The sequence below is a fragment of the Meriones unguiculatus genome, chromosome 7 (genome assembly GCF_030254825.1).
Source record: "Meriones unguiculatus strain TT.TT164.6M chromosome 7, Bangor_MerUng_6.1, whole genome shotgun sequence".
Classification (NCBI taxonomy): Eukaryota; Metazoa; Chordata; class Mammalia; order Rodentia; family Muridae; genus Meriones; species Meriones unguiculatus.
This window is the reverse complement of record NC_083355.1, coordinates 97,119,295-97,135,773: the sequence shown is the minus strand read 5'-3', so window position 1 is coordinate 97,135,773 and position 16,479 is coordinate 97,119,295. Positions and strand designations below refer to the sequence as shown.

At 39.2% G+C, this 16,479-nt stretch overlaps 1 protein-coding gene across 3 annotated transcripts in view; it reads left to right on the top strand.

Moving 5' to 3' along the window:
• The window catches only part of Cep128 (centrosomal protein 128), a 351,418-nt gene that overhangs the window by 116,975 nt on the left and 217,964 nt on the right, over positions 1–16,479 (top strand). For all 3 annotated transcript variants that reach the window (XM_060387987.1, XM_060387986.1, XM_060387988.1), the window contains exons 16-17: positions 2,538–3,188; positions 9,905–10,069. In XM_060387987.1, the coding sequence (XP_060243970.1) occupies positions 2,538–3,188; positions 9,905–10,069 (816 nt within the window). The remainder of the gene's footprint in view (positions 1–2,537; positions 3,189–9,904; positions 10,070–16,479) is intronic.

Here is a 16,479-nt window from a genome sequence, read left to right as displayed (position 1 = left end):
AACCAGGCAAGGCCACAAGTGGAGGGATTGGGACACTAATCTAGCCATGAAAACCTTTGACCTACCTCTTGTCCTGTCTGTGGAATGTGCTGGGACCTGAGTCTAGCAGAATTGTCATCCAAGAGACCAGAGAGTTTTTGTTTTGTTTTCCCCATTATGTTTGTTTTCAAATCTCTCAAGGGGTTTGGCATCCGTCTCTCCTTTCTCCTATTTCTTAAATGTAATTCTTGTCACATCATTCAGAGTTGGTCAGGATATCGTTGTTCTACTGTACCGTTGGGCTTCAGGTCACTCCACTAGAGCTGCTGATTCATACAGTTCAGATTCTTTGTCTGTAATTGCTCTTTCTTCACACATTTAAGTTTCAAAATCTTAGTCTGGGATCTTTCAATTCTTACCACACTCAGCCGTTCTATCTATCTATCTATCTATCTATCTATCTATCTATCTATCTATCTATCTAGGTTTTCTAAACAGGGTTTCTCTGTTTAGCCTTGGCTGTCCTGGACTCCCCACACCCCTTACACCCAGCCCTCAACCAAATATATGAATATGAGTTGGTTTTCAGTATCTATAATGCAAAAGAAATTCCAGACCTGACTAGCATCCTACAATTCTCCAACTCAAGCTGTTGTTTTACATGTGAGTTGAGATGATCTTGCAACTCTGGGTAGAAGGTGAACCCTAAAGAATTGTAAAGTAGAAGAGCCTAGGACTCAAAGGACTGTTATTGAATCATTGTATTTCTGGATCTGTTGCATTGCAAGAAAAAGAAAGATTCTTGCTGTTTAAACCAATTTCAGAAGCAGAACGTTCTACCAGATAGAGCTATGTAATGAGACGCCACCATCATCTCTAGCTGAAAGCCTCGTAACTCATGGCTAGGATGACTGCAGTATCTTTTCCAAGCCTGTGTCATGTAGTTAAGCTGTCTCTTCTTAGATTCTTGCGACACTAGTCCTACAGAGTAGTTTCATCTTCTTTAGTGGGATAAATACAATGATTCTCTTAAAAAGTGTTTCTCTTTAATTTCTAGAGCCTGTAGCTGTTATTATAGCTTATATAAAGCTGTAATTTACAGTAATTAAAGGGCACAGGCTGAGCAAACAGAATTTTATTTGGCTCACAGTTCTAGAGGCCGGGAAGCCCAAGAATATGGGTCTAGAATCTAGAGAAAGCCATTGTAGTGAGTCATAACATGAACTATTATTATTATTTTGAAGATAAGTGATTAATTAACTACATTGACCTATTATGGTTATTGATAAACAAATTCAGTGTTCTGAGGTCAAAGGTCAGCTCCTTAGTCACTCCCTTTCTTTTTTCCTTCTTTATTTCATTTCATTTTATTTCATATGTGGTGTGTATGTATGTATGTATGTATATATGTATGTAAGTAGGTATGTTGAACACATTTTCTCCACGGTCTTCTACCCTCTATTTCTTACCTCTCCCTGCTTTTCTTTTTCTTTTTCTTTTTTTTTTTTTCTTTTTCTTTTTCGGTCTCTTTCGTCCCCCTTGACAGTTTTAATCTCTTTATTCATACATATGTATATACATATGATTTTATGTAGTTACATAAAACATCGGTAATTGTTTGAGATTGGCCTTTCAGATTCTGAAAGGAATCTTAATGATTATGTCATTGCATGTCATAAGCATATACAGCGTTTTTCTCAGGTAAGGTAAAAAAAGGAATAAACAAGAACTAAAAATACAAAATCACAGAGAGGAGGGATGTATTGAGTATCCGCAGCAAACATAAACATTCCTCATGGTGCCTGCGTGTTGCTGGAAACAACTGTGGCTCCACTGGCTGCTGTTGTCCTTCCTAATGAGTGTGTGGTGACACTCAGAGACTCATGGTTGGTTAGGGGCCTCTGTCACCCAGTGTAATCCCTTGCCCTGTAGGTGATGTATTTCTCTTGAGTACCTTCCCAACCTGTGCTCCCCTTAAAGAGCTTATGCCTGTCTTTGTGGGATCTCAAGACTTCGGTTGTCCGCTGCTGTGTGTCTTGTCAGATACTAGCATTATTTGATTAGTTTACCACAGTTGACTCACATCATGTATCATTGCCTCGTAGAGGTTGTCTAGGTTCCCCATACTATCTCTTACCTGTTCTTTTTAAGTGTCTCACTGGAGTATACATCACTGTTATTTTAGGTAATACTTTAATATTTCAGTAATTAATAAGTCACAATAGAAGCGTTTTCCCCTTTTATTTCTTTACCTTATTTATCTTATACTTAAGTAATTATTGATCATTATAGATTAGTACATTTTGGTAATAGGTATCTGAAATACTTGTTCATCCGAGTGTGGCATTACAATATGTGATTTTATGTAGCTATATAATGACGATATGTTTATACAATTTCCAGCCTACAATTATTTTTTATTAAAATATGCAAAATATGATTTAGTAAAATTTTCTTTCCTTATGGATTAAATTTTATTTTATTCCCTGGAAGACCCATGGGATATTTTGTAGTAACCTTTTTTTTCCTGTTTTTGCTTTTTATTCTTAACCCACTAGATGCTAAAAGAGAAGGATGAATTGAAAAACCAGCTTTATGTAGCATTACAGCAGATTGATAATCTCAGGAAGGAACTGAATGAGCTCTTAAGCAAGCGTGCCTTGCAGGAGGAGGAGCTTAACTGCAAGGAGAAGCAGCTCAGTGACATTCTGTGTCACCAAGCTGAACTCGAACTGGAGGTCAAGAATTCCCTCGACACCATCCAAAGATTGGAAAGTGAGTTGAAAAGACAGAGTAAGATTCAAAGTCAGGTAAAAGCTGAGAAAGATCACCTGGAGAAAAAGATCACCGAGCTAAAGGAGAGCCAGTCCCAGGACAAATCCAAACTTCTGGAGCTGCAGAAGTCTATCAAGGACTTGAGCGCCATCCGAGCAGATCTTGCGAATCAACTGGCTGAGGAAGAGCGAGCCAAGAAAGCTGTGCTTAGGGACCTTTCTGAGCTGACAGCCCAGGCAAAATCCAAAGAAGAAGAAACTGCTACCATTATCACACAGTTAAAGTTAGAGCGAGACGTTCACCAGAGGGAGCTGGAAGATCTCACATCCTCGTTGAATTGTGTGAAAATGAAGCATGAACAGAATATCCAGGAGCTGATGAAGCACTTCAAGAAAGAAAAGAGTGAAGCAGAGAATCATATCCGGACACTGAAGGTACCGGTGTTCAATTATCTTGATGATACTGACAGAATTTTTTTTTTTTCCTGGTGGCTCATGAAGTTAATAAAGCATAAACTTTAAGAGATCATTTGGTATTCCCAAGCATTGCAGGGAAGATAAAACCAACAATAAAGAAGTTTATTCATGCCTGTTTGGCCAGGTCGAAATGAGTTATAGCAGCCCCCTGGGAGCATCTTTTGCAGAACAGGGGAACCCTTTAAACAGAACATTTAGCTATTTTGGGAGTTCAGGAAAGGTAGAGGTGGCAATAAGTCCTGGACCTGAAATGTGCCCTCGTTCAACATTTATGACCTCCTAAAATACAAAAGGCAAAGACCTGCCAAGGCTGGAGAAGCTGGAGCCACAGTTCTTATTTGCATTTGTGTGGTAACTAAAGGCACACAGCATATAAGTTGCAGAAGCCCAAGGCCTGTGCAGTTTACTCTCTCTGTTTCAAATCAAAGCTGCCTGGGTAATTGTCTAACTGAGGTCTTGCATTTATGGAAATGTTCTTAAAGTATAATGGCATTGGCATTATCCTCATGCAGGGCAGGTCATGCTTGTCAGATAGGTTAAATTGATCCATCTCCCTACTTTGCTTTTTCTCTATTGTACTTAAATGGCATAGGTTCCGTATTAGTTATTTATGTTTTTGATTTCCTTTAGAGTGAAACTCATGAAAAGTTGGATATTTTTTCAGCTGTTATATCAGTGCCTCAGATATTTCTGACACCGTGCACATTTTTGTTGAATGAATGGATAATTGTTTAAGTTTAATATTTTTTCTACAGTAGTTCTTGATCTGCAACTACTACTTGAAAAGTAGTTACAATTAAATAAATGCTATTAAAATAACTGATACCTGTAGAACACTCTTTCCCAGAGTGTTCCCAGGCTTGTCTAGCCTTCTGGCAGGAGCCATTTTAGGACCATTAACTGAGGTGGCGGATCAGAAGGGAGGAGAGAATAGGTGAGATTGTTGCTAGTGCTCCTTGACACCACAGGTTTAAGGTGCACTATTGTTGCATGCTATTGAGAAAAAAAGATCATTGTTTCCTACATGTAACACTGTGACATGATGTCACATAAGGTAACATCACAGATGGGAAAAGGAAAAATATGAAAGACATGTGTTTTAATATTTATTTAGTAGCATGCAATGACCCTTAAGAATGATGAGGACGTGAACAAAACTAGAATTAGGGTTATAAAGAAGAGCTCATGTTACATTCTGATTGATTGGCTATTGTAACACTGTTAAGAAATATTTTGGAATACTTTGTGTCAGTTATAGCTGTTGGAACCTCATATGTGCTAGTTGTCTTTATCTTCATTGTCTGATGATAGTTTGCAATGCTTTCTCACTCACAAGGAAACTGAGACATAGGCATACTTGGAGAATGGTAAATATATGATTTGAACCCGGGTAGTCAACTGCTTGAGTTATTACTTGGCTGTCCTGGGAAAGATTTAGAACCAAGAACAACTGAGTAGTTAGTTTGACAGGTAGGTGAATAATGTCACTATTTGTGAACTTAGAATATGCAGACAGCACAGAAAGTCTGGAGAGAACAAAGGCAAATTTAGTTTCTTCCTATGTTGAGTTAGGTGGGAGGGCCTTATGCCTAATTACTCAAGTCTAGTTATACAAAACTTGAGGACATACAGGGTTAGGAGGTGAGGGGAAATTTAAATTCCTGAAACACTCAGGAACTCATGAGTGCTAGCTTCTCTCACACAATTTGGGGCATTATGCAAGGAGACAGAGGAGAATAAATCTCTAGAATGTCAATGCTTCATGAAAGAACTGAGAAAAAAGGTTCTAGAAAATAAGAATAAAAGACCACATGAGAGACAGGAGAAGAATCAGAAAAGAATGATATCTTAGAAACCCAAAGGATATTTCAAGAAATATGACCAAGGAGCTAGAGAGATGGCTCAGAAATGAAAAGCACTAGCTGTTCTTCCAGAGGACATGTGTTCAGTTCCCAGCACCATATGGTAGCTCACTGCTGTCTGTACTTCCAGTTCAAAAGGATCTGGTGCCCTGCTGTGTTCTTCATGGGCTCTAGGCATATCATCTTTGGTGCATAGAAATACATGCAGGCAAAACACCCCTACATATAAAATAAAGTAAAAATAAAATGTTTAGTGTCACATGTGGTAGACAAACTAAACAAAGTAAAACTGTGTTCATTGTATTTTACAACAAAGACCCACAAGGAAATGTAAGGGTCATTGGTCAGAGTGTTCTGCATCCAAGGGAGACAAGGCATGTCTTCCTCTGCAGGTTTGGGAAGATGCTGTTGAGAATGCTCCCTGAATGGGATGGTCTACATCATTGTTAAAACTGGTACAAGTAGAGTTGAGCAGCAACAGGCAGATACTTGATGGGAAGACTGGTAGAGGCCAGCAGGGAACTTGTGGGCATTGCCATGCAACTAGAGTAGAAGAACAAGCATTCTACCAAATGAAAGAGAGAGGTTGGGGCTAAAGCTCCATTTCTGTTTTCCTTTTTTATATATATTTTTATTTTTATTTAATCATTCAGAGTTTTAGAGTTAAGGTTCAAGTGGTCATCTGGCAGGTTTCCAGTGTGAATGTGGGTGGAGGGATCAGAAATACAATAAGCTAAGGGATTCTGAGGTGGTCACTTGGCCATTTATGGTATTATCATGAAGCATATGTTTGAAACCTCTGTGGAGAGGGTAATTGGTCCAATCAGCTTTTGTCAGCAAGGATGAGAGGTGTGGATGAGTACGTGAACCTCAAAGGAAGGCTGGGCTCTGCATGGTGAGCATGGAATGTTTTGTCAGTTGTATGGGACAGTGCCTTGACAAACGGTTCTTCCCCAGAGCTTATAGATTTGAGTTTCATTGAAAACGAAGCACCCTTTCATCTTCATCACTGCTGCTTACACTCTTAATTAGGTTATTGGTAAACTTCATGTTAGTGACTGGGAACTGGTAATAATTTGTTTGGATAGAGTAGGTCTAGGATCACTTCTTCAAAAACTTTATTTGTTCTTTTAGATCTGCTGGCTTGAGTGCAGATAAAGCTAGGCCTGCTTGACTAGATATGACTATATGACTATGTCACGGACAAAAAGACAGGGATGCAGTTCTGATGACCTACACACACTTCCCAGTGGGGCTCTACTTCCTCTTTCTACTCCTAACTCTTTCCCTTCTGCCTTCAGACACAACCCAATCTCCTCACCGAAAACAGGTTATTTGAGCGTCATTTCCTGCTCAACAGAGTGTTCATTGATTCTTTGCTGTCTCTAGCCCAGCTTGCCCTCACTCGCCCCCCTTTCCTTGTGCATACTGTTTGCCTTTGTGCCTTCCGCATGCCTCATGAAAATGGTCTTTTCACTGTTCTCCATTTGCAGTGGTGTTCTTCCATACACAACAGGAAACGTTTTGCTTAATTCTGGAAAGTCCATTGCTGTGGCCTGAATCTCCTCTGAGGCTGGGGTCGACTCCTCCACCATTTGTGTTCCTGTTTGTTGGTTTTCCTTTAGCACAGTCAGTGAGGCAGCCTTGGGTGTGAGTCTCCAGGCAAATAGATAGTCATCACACCTCAGCTGTTCTTCTATCTCCCAGTGGGGCCCAGTTTCAGGCTTCATACATAAAGTGATTTGCTCAGTAGATGTTGGATTAAAATGCTTGGAAATCTGGAAGTTGTAGGATTTGTTTCTGTCCTGCTCTGGGATTGCTATAGTTTGATGCATCATGGAACATGGATAGAAGATTTCTTCACCTTTTGTTTAGGAAGTGCTTTGGAATCATTTCTGGTGAGATGACCAAAAACCAGAAGTTACTTGAGTGAAAAATATTGAACTGTACAATCACTCTTGATTTTCAGAATCCTTTAGGCTTTTTTAAAAAAATGTGAAATCCTGAGATCTGAGGAGGGTGGGTGCTGTTCTGTAGTGTGGTGCAGCAGGGGCTTGAAGAACCAGAGACTAGAGTCCTAGCATTTGCCTACCTTAAATGAGATCACTTACTCTAAGGGAACAACCTTCCTGGCTCATTATTTTGTTAACACCTTTCTACTTATTTACCTGTTTCTCTTTAGTAAAATGAGTTGATAGCAAGGGTTTGCACAGATTGCACACACTGAATGATACACAGGAGAGCTTCTGGCATTTAGTGCTATAATGTTGGGTTTCTGTGTCTTTCAATGCCACATAATTTGCTACTTTCCTGAGAGGCTAATAATGCTTGGCTGTGTCGCCTATGCTTTTGGTATACATCACTGCCTCTACTGCCTCGTCTCCATCCTCATACCTAGTTTTAAAATTGGCATAATTATGACATGCTCGAGGTGATGTTAACATTTTCAGAATACTAGGCTTTTATGACATTTCCTCAAAGTCATTTTCTAGGGCCTTCTACCAGAGCCCAAAGCTGAAGGATATGTTTTTGCCATTGTTGGCTCTATACTATTAGTAAAGTTATATCACTTTTAAAGCTTTACTACCAAAACAGGAATAGGAAGTACTTTTATACTGTTTGGTGACTGTGAGCTCATGACTTTGCAAATCTCCAAATGAAATGCAGTTGTAATTTACAAATAGCCTTCCAACAGGTAAAAGTATTAGGGAAATTAAGAATTGATACCTTTAAAAATAGATACCTTTTATCGGACGGGTCTGATGCTCTTTGGGTGGATCACACCTAAATGAACATCTGTACAAAGTCCCAATTTATTTCTAATATCAGAGATCAGACCTCTACTCTTGCCTGATGCGTCTAAAACAAAAAGGGGGAACTGTAGAGAGCTGCGGAATGCTATGCCTTAAAGATGGAGCTGGTTTCCGCCTTCCACCTTCCCGATGGTGAGTGCTCTCTGTCACGAACAACTCCACATTTGGCTAAGGCCGAGGATCTGGCTTGCTTCCATGTATGTGGACCTATCTGCATTGCCCCCGTGGCACGCCTGGGTTGGCTACCCAGAGGCTATTTAAGCTGTGGGCTGGCTTTCCCCGGGGTCCGAGGATTGTTCAATGTTCCTGAATAAACTGCATTGAAAAAAAAAATAGATACCTTTAAAAATTTCCTTAAAAATAAAGAAAAACCTCTAACATAGAATGTGGTAAGCTCAGTAGTGTAGGTGTCTCCATCTTAGCTGATTTCAGATGAAGCCTGGCCTGGAAGGGGGTGGGTGGAAGGAGCTTTCTCCTGAGGGCCTGTGAGCAGGTGCTAGGTGCCATTGACCTTCAGGAGATGGTTCGCATTCACCTGTGCTTTTTTTTTTATAGGGCATAAGGTAAAGTAAAAAGCAGTCTACTGAAACTTAAAATTGTAATTGAGCAATTTTCCTAATGAGAGGACTTTATTTTGTAAATTTTTTGGGGGCTGTGAATACAGGATTGCTCATAAAAAAATCCATTTACTTTGTTAATTCAAAGTGGCATCAGGTCTTAGCTGAATATTGCGGAGTAAATAAAATATAGATTTTGTTTAAAACTCTCAAAACTTCTTTCAGGAAGTTGTTTCCAGTGATTGTGTTCCTACATACCTAATTAATCACACGTAATAGGCATAACCATGAAGGAGGCAGGGCTGCCATGTAGCTCAGGTAGAGAGGGCGCTTGCCTAGTTTGCATGTGTATTCCATGCAACCACAGAGGAAAAGAAACCTATGTGGTGGGTATTACATATTTTAAACAGATTGTATGACATTGCTTATCAACTCTTAGTGAATGGTGGGTGTGTTGTTATGACTGACACTTGTGCTCAGGTGCTTTTAAGGCCTTACGACAGTACTCGTGCTGAACACGCGGATGTTAGGAAGAATTCCTGGGCTCAGGCCCTCTGCATGCTTTTGTTTCTGGTATATGTGTGTAAATCACTAGTCTCCAAGGCCTTAAGTTTTGAAATAGGGGTTAGTAGGGCAGTAATAGCACCCCCCTGCTCAGGTTGTGGGGAAAGGAAAGCAGGTAACGCTGTTGCTGACACTTGAAGTCCTGTGTGGTGATATCACCTCCTTAATCTTGTTTTGGCTCTCCTTGGTCTTTTTGTCTCCATATGGATGTGGAAGAGGTATAATGGGAGGTTTGGAAGGAGGAAAGGGAAAGAAAAACATAATTAAATTGCAGACTCAAAAATAAGTGAACAAAAAAACTGCTGACTTTGGTTCCACCCAAGAAAATATAGATCAGAAGGGACTTCACTGCACTGTTGGTGATGGACAGCACATTCATGCTCTTCTCTTATGTCCCAGGAGAGTAGTATCAGCATTATATTGTATGAGAAGCATGCTAGTCTTTTAAAATCCAGGAAGGAAGAAGGTTAAGCCCTTCTTTTGTAGATGAGGAAACTGACCGTTCAAAAGCATCATCTTGAAGTGTCTCTATGGGGATCTTCTTTAATAATGCTTTTCTTGCTCAGCAGTTTCTCTCCCCCGACCCCCACCAGTCAAAATACCCAGGAAGTACTTCTCCTTTATTAGGTCAAGTTGACTATTTACTCTTACTACTTTATATTTTGTATCTGTCATCTTCAACACCTTATTATGGTACCTGTCACTTAGCAAGATTTTGAGGTGTGTTGAAAGAACATTTGCTTTGTATTTGATTTCTGTGTATGAACAAGAGCACTAAAATCTTGCAGTTCTTTCCCCACAGATACAGTGTGGATTATGTTTTGTATTATTTAGCTGTAGCCAGTCAGCTTTCTCTTTTTTCCTTGTCTTTACATCAGGCTGAAAACTTGGAAGATAAGAATATGGCTAAAGCCCATCGCTGTCAGCTAGAGTTGTTGAAAGCCAAGTGTGAGAAACTGACAGAGGAATTAACCCACAATGAAAATGAGAACAGAAAACTGAAGCTAAAATACCAGGATCTGAAGGAGAAACTAGAAGAAAAGGTAAAAAAATGCCTGAAGGAATTCTGATTTAAAGAACTGATTTTTTTTTTAATGTATTTTATGTATGCTCCATAAAAAATATTCTCAGTCTTTAGGAAATTTATATTGGTGCCATGAATAATAGTTTATTAGAATGTCCTGAGTTTTGTTATTTCAAACAATTACACTCTAGTACATTTGTTTTAAATTTCTTATGAGGCCTTCAGGTAGGAATTCAGAAGCAAGGTTGAAGTTAGTTTGGAATTTGCAGTTAAATGTGCTTAAATTTTAGGGTACTATCTTGCTTGCCTTTTTCTCAGTCCTCCTTCTGCTTTCCATGTTCATCCTTCCTCCCTTCTTCCTCCTTCTGTTCGTTCTTCTCCTCTTCTTCTTCTGCCCTCTCTTTCTTTTTCTTTCTTTCTTTCTCCTCCTACCTCAGCCTCCTGAGTGCTTTGATTCTAGGTGTGTATGTGTGTGTGTGCTTACCACCTGTGCTCTGCTATTATGGGCTGCTCTGTTTTTCTTGTGTCTTTTTTTATTAAATTAAATTTTTATTTTTTAATATTAATTAGAGTTTATTCACTTTGTATCCCAGCTGTAGCCCCCTTCCTCATTCTTTCCTAATTCCACCTTCCCTTTCTCATCTTCTCCCATTCCCTTCTGCAAGTCCACTGCTAGGGGAGGTCCTCCTCTCCTTACATCTGACCCTAGTTTATCAGGTCTCATCAGGACTGGCTGCATTGTCCTCCTCTGTGGCCTGGTAAGACTGTTCCCCCTTCAGGGGGAGGTGGTCAAAGAGCCCACCACTGAGTTCATGTTAGAGACCCTGTTCCCCTTACTAGGTAACCCACTTGGATACTGAGCTGCCATGGTTTACATCTGAGCAGGGATTCTAGGTTATCTCCATGAATGACCGCTGATTGGAGTATCAGTCTCAGAAAAGACCCTTGTGCCCAGATATTTTGGTTCTGTTGTTCTCCTATGGAGCACCTGTCTTCTCTAAGTCTTGCTATCTCCCCCTTCTTTCATAGGATTCCCTGCACTCTGCCCAAAGTTTGGTTAAGAGTCTCAGCATCTGCTTTAATACACAGCTGGGTAGAATCTTTCAGAGGCCCTCTGTGGTAGGCTCCTGTCCTGTTTCCTGTTTTCTCCTCCTTTCAGTGTCCACCCCATTTGTCTTTCTGAGTGAGGATTGATCATCTTACCCAGGGACCTCCTCCTTGCTTAGCTTCTTTTTTTTCTTTTATATATATATATATATATATATATATATATATATATATGTATATATATATATATATATATATATATATATGCAGGTTTATTGGGAGCAGCAAGGGAAGGAAAGGGGGAGGGAAAAAAGGGTGAAAAGGGTCGATGGAACAAAATGTCTGGTTATATCATGAAAAGCCTCTGGGAGAAAAGCCCCGCCCCTAGGTGGAGGACATAGCATGGTAGCCAGGGCCTGCAGCAGGTAAGGGCTTTAACGCTGGGAAGCAGCAGCCAGTCACAGCTTCTACTTGGCCACGGGGCTTGGGGACAAACGATTGGGCCATCTATAATGTATTTATTGTGTTAAATGCTGCGGCATTTGATAGGCATATTAACTAGATTTTCACCCCAGAATATTTTCACTGAATCTAAGTCAGGAAGCACTTGAATGAATTTGGTTGCTTCCTACATCCCCTTTGAAGATGATTCCTCCTACTTTACAGTAAGGCTCCAGTAGTTTTATGAGCGTGGAAGCCTGAGAATCGTGGGTAAGTGGAGGTAGCTGCCTTTGGGGAGGTTGGCGAAATGGTTGTGGGTACGGCTTCAGTGGTCAGATGCGTAGGGTGGAGGGTGTGTGAGGTCATGGGGATGGGGAAGCCTAGTCAGACCTCTTAGTCTGCTGAGGTTCCTGGCCAATGTGGTCCCCCTTATTGATCCAGCTCTCACCTAAAGAGGGACAAGAAGTAGTTTATTATAGAGCCAGATGTGAGTGGGCACTTGCTTAGCTTCTTTAGGGGTACAGATTTTAGTATGTTTATCCTATATTATAGGTCTAGCATCCACTTATAAGTTAGTATATACCATGTGTGTCTTTCTGCTTCTGGGATACCTTACTCAGGATGATCTTTTCTAGAACCCACCATTTGCCTGCAAATTTCATGATTTCCTTGTTTTTAATTGCTGAGTAGTATTCCATTTTGTAAATGTAGTACAATTTCTGTATCCTTTCCTCAATTGAGGAACATCTGGGTTGTTTCCAGGTTCTGGCTATTACAAATAAAGCTGCTACGAACATTGTTGAACAAATGTCCTTGTTGTGTACTTGAGCATGTTTTGTATATATGCCTATAACCTCATGAAACTGAGAAGCTTCTGTTAAGCAAAGACACTGTCATCAGAACAAAATGACATTTTGTAGACTGGGAAAGGATCTTCACCAACCCTATATCTGACAGAGGGCTAATATCCAGAATATATAAAGAACTAAAGAAGTTAAAAGGCAATAAATCAAGCAATCCAATTAAAAAATGGGTTACAGAGCTAAACAGAGAATTCTCTGTAGAGGAATATAGAATGGCAGAGAAACACTTAAAGAAATGCTCAGCGTCCTTAGTCTAAGGGAAATGCAAGTCAAAACATCCCTGAGATTTCACCTTACACCCATCAGAATGGCTAAGATCAAATACTCACGTGACAACACATGCTTAGAGAGGTTGTGGAGAAAGGGGAACCCTGCTCCATTGCTGGTGGGAATGTAAACTTGTGCAACCACTTTGGAAATCAATCTGGTGCTTTCTCAGACAATTAGGAATAGTGCTTCCTCAAGATCCTGCTCTTTGGCTCACACTTCCATATCACTGTTTATCATAGAAGGGAGTCCAGACAGACACTCAAACAGGGCAGTAACCTGGAGGCAGGAGCTGATGCATGGTTCATAGAGGGGTGCTGCTCACTGGCTTGCTCCTCATGGTTTGCTCAGACTGCTTTCTCATAGAACTCAGGACCACTAGTCTAGGAGAGGCCCCACCCACATTGGGCTATGTCCTTTCCAATGAGTCACTCATTAAGAAAATGCAAGAAAGATCTTAAGAGCATTTTCTTACTTGAGGTTCCTTCCTTTCCAGTTACTCTAGCTTGTGTTAAGATGACATAAAACTAGCCAGCACTGTTATTGTTTTATTGCTGTGAAGAGACACCATGACCACTGGAGCTTTTAAAAGAAAGCACTTAATTGGCAGTTTGATTATAGTTTCGGAGTAGGTTAGTCTGTGATCATCATGACAGCGTGCATGGCAGTAGGCAGGCAGGGCACGGGAGCAGTATCTGAGAGATTACTTCTTGATCCTCAATTAGGAGACAGACAGCACTAGACTGGGATGGACATGGGCTTTTGAAACTTCAAAGCTTGCTCCCTGTGACATACTCCCCATGACAAGTCTACATGTGTTTATCCTTCCCAAATGATCCTAACAGCTTTGGTCCAGTCAGTCAAACAGATGAGCCCCTGGGGACCGTTCCCATTGAGACCACTGTACACTGCTCAGGGTCTACCCAGGGGCATGCTGCTGCTGGGGCTGTGGTCACCTAATAAAGCCACAGAAGTTTGCTGAGAAGCATTTAGAGCTAGAGGGTTGATCATGTGACACAGATGGTTCACAGAGGAGATAGTGTGAAAGAATTGGCAATCCTTCCACAAGTGTTTGGAGGTATAATGTTTATGAACCAGAGGGATGGGCAGTTTTATGGCCATGCTTCTTATTGGATAAGAGAAATCACGCCTGGTTATCTTTTCATATCTAGGCTGAGGTACAGAGGTCCGACTCGTGGTAGGTAAGTGGTAGGCGCATGTATGTACACATGATATTTTGCAAGGTCGGATAATTAAACAGAGTAACAACAAGATAAGTCAAAAAATCTCTTGTTAGTGAAGGAAAGGCTAAGGACTAATAAGTAGCCTTTAAATTATTCCTTAAGCAACCCAGTGACTTGACAAATGTGATGTCATGGAATAAAACAGATTAACAGTACATCCTTTGGCCATATGGTAACCAAAAGCAAAGCTTTTACTTAACAGTAGTATTTTTTGCTTCTCCATCTTTAACATTAACACAAGTATATGGAAGCTATCTTTCTCTTTCGCTCTATCACACACACATTCTCTGTCTCTCACATACATATATATTTAAATACCTTTTGAAATCATTCTGTTTATGTCCTTTCTTTTTGCTGTATTTCTTGTCATTAGCTATAGTAGGAGATGCTAAGACTGTATTAAAATTCATATAAAGCGTTAGCAACAGTGATGACATTGATCAGTGGATGAAGATTGCTCTGAGTCTGAGTGCACTGAATAACTGCCTTCTGCATATCTTACTCATATTTAGTGTAGAAGTGGTGTATAAAAATGTATTTTTTTTTCTGACATCTGATTGTTACTTTGTCAAGTATTATTTTTCCATTGATCATGACAAAGGCAACAAGTGTTATATAACCCACAGAATGTTTTCACATGCATCTCAGACTTTTTTTAAAGCTTCTTACCAGGGAGAATGCTCCTTTGGAATGTTAGCAGAACTAATTTTCTCCTATGTGTACGGTCATTAAAGTTTATGATTCTGTTTGCTTACGTTTTATGGGAAAATTTATGATTTCTTCCATTGTTCTAATGTGATCTTATTGACGTTAATCTTTTGATTCTGTGGGCCTTTGTCTTAACATTTATAATAGTTACTTTTATCTGAGACTTTTGTATTAGCTCACTAGAGTTAGTGGGAAATTATATCAGTTTTGCTCAGCAAGTAAGCATGGTGTCTCTATAGTAACAGTTTTAAAGGTCTGAAGTATAGAGAACTATTTAATCTAATTTAATCTTATTTTAAAAATTATATTTTAATGGGTAAAGGTTTATGAATGGTGCTGTTAATCCTTCTAGAGATTTTAAGTAATTGTGTAGATTGTATCGCTTGTGTATTAAGATGAATTTTAATGTTGAACATGCTTGTGCAATATTTTAGAAATAACTGGGTGTTTAAAATTATGACAACATGTAATAGACCATTATGCCTATACTAGATACATTGCTCCCTTCCTTAGTTTGTACATGGTGGCCATATTGTCAAATAATATATCCAATAGTTGTTGCAGATATATTTATCTTTTTGGTTGTGAGCCTAGCCTTTATCAGCTGGGCCATCTCTCCAGCCCACAGATATGTTTATAACCGATAAGAAAAATGGCAAGAAAATGAAAGATATGTTCAGTATTATTTTTCTAATTTCAACAGAAACATCAAAAGGTCATTTATTTTCAGTGTTTGTGATTTTCTTTACTGATTACTTTTTATTTCATCTATACAAGAAAATGAAAAATTATAAGTGTAGAATATATGTGTACACACATGTTCTTGAGTATTATTAATAGAATTATTAAACATTTTTTTCCTTCTTGTTACCCATATCTGGCGAAAGCTAGAGGTACTGACCATCATCATTTTACTTTTCTCCTTTAATAGTTGTAACCATATGCACCAAATCAGGAGTTGCGGTCATATACACACTTAGTTAGGTAGCCTCAACAATGTTGAAGCTCTTCAGGTTTGTCCAAGTTTTCATATACCACAAAATCTGTGTGCTAAACTCTTAAATTTATTAAGCAACAGTGGCTAGAGGGAAAGGTTGAATTACCTAAAACATTATAGAACCCTGCCAAAGCCTTAATCAACGTGTCCAATGTCTGCCTCTGTCCTTCAGAAATAGAAGGCATGTTCTAAGAAATCCTGTTCTTGCCATTCTTTGAGACTCAGGAGGAACCTTCTCTGGTCTGTCTGAATATCTTACAGTTTATCTGAGATGTTCAGCTATCTAAAGGAATACTCATTTCAGTAGCCTTCCTCAGCTGTCTTTAGAGGACCTTGTTTTCTGCTATTAGTTCTATATTGGGATGAAATTAACTTTAATGCAACTGTCAAGAAATACTTTAAAATCACAAACTGTGAGCCATCGAAGGAAGAGGAACTTACATGTTGGTGCTTCCTGATTCATAGAGGTTTTTTTTTTTTTTTTTCCTTCTTTTAATTGCTTTATTGAAATCATTTGTAAAGTGAGGCATGACTGTATTGGACAAAACTCCAGAAGTAATTTTCTTATACAATGATAATTACCATTTATATTTGTGAGTATTTTCAGTGTTGGACTCTAAAGCTGATAAAATATACCTTGTCTTACACTTGATAGGAACAAAGTGAGGTAGAGTATAAACACAGGTTCTTTGCATTTTCTCATTCAGTTAGTGTCAATAAAAAGAATCACATTTTTGTCTTTTCACTGAATTTGTTGCACTGAATCTAGTTTGTAGTTACTACATTCAATTATTTTGTGTTTTTGACATGCTTTAGAATGGAAATATTGATTGATTTTTGTTAGAAAAACCTAGTTAAACCC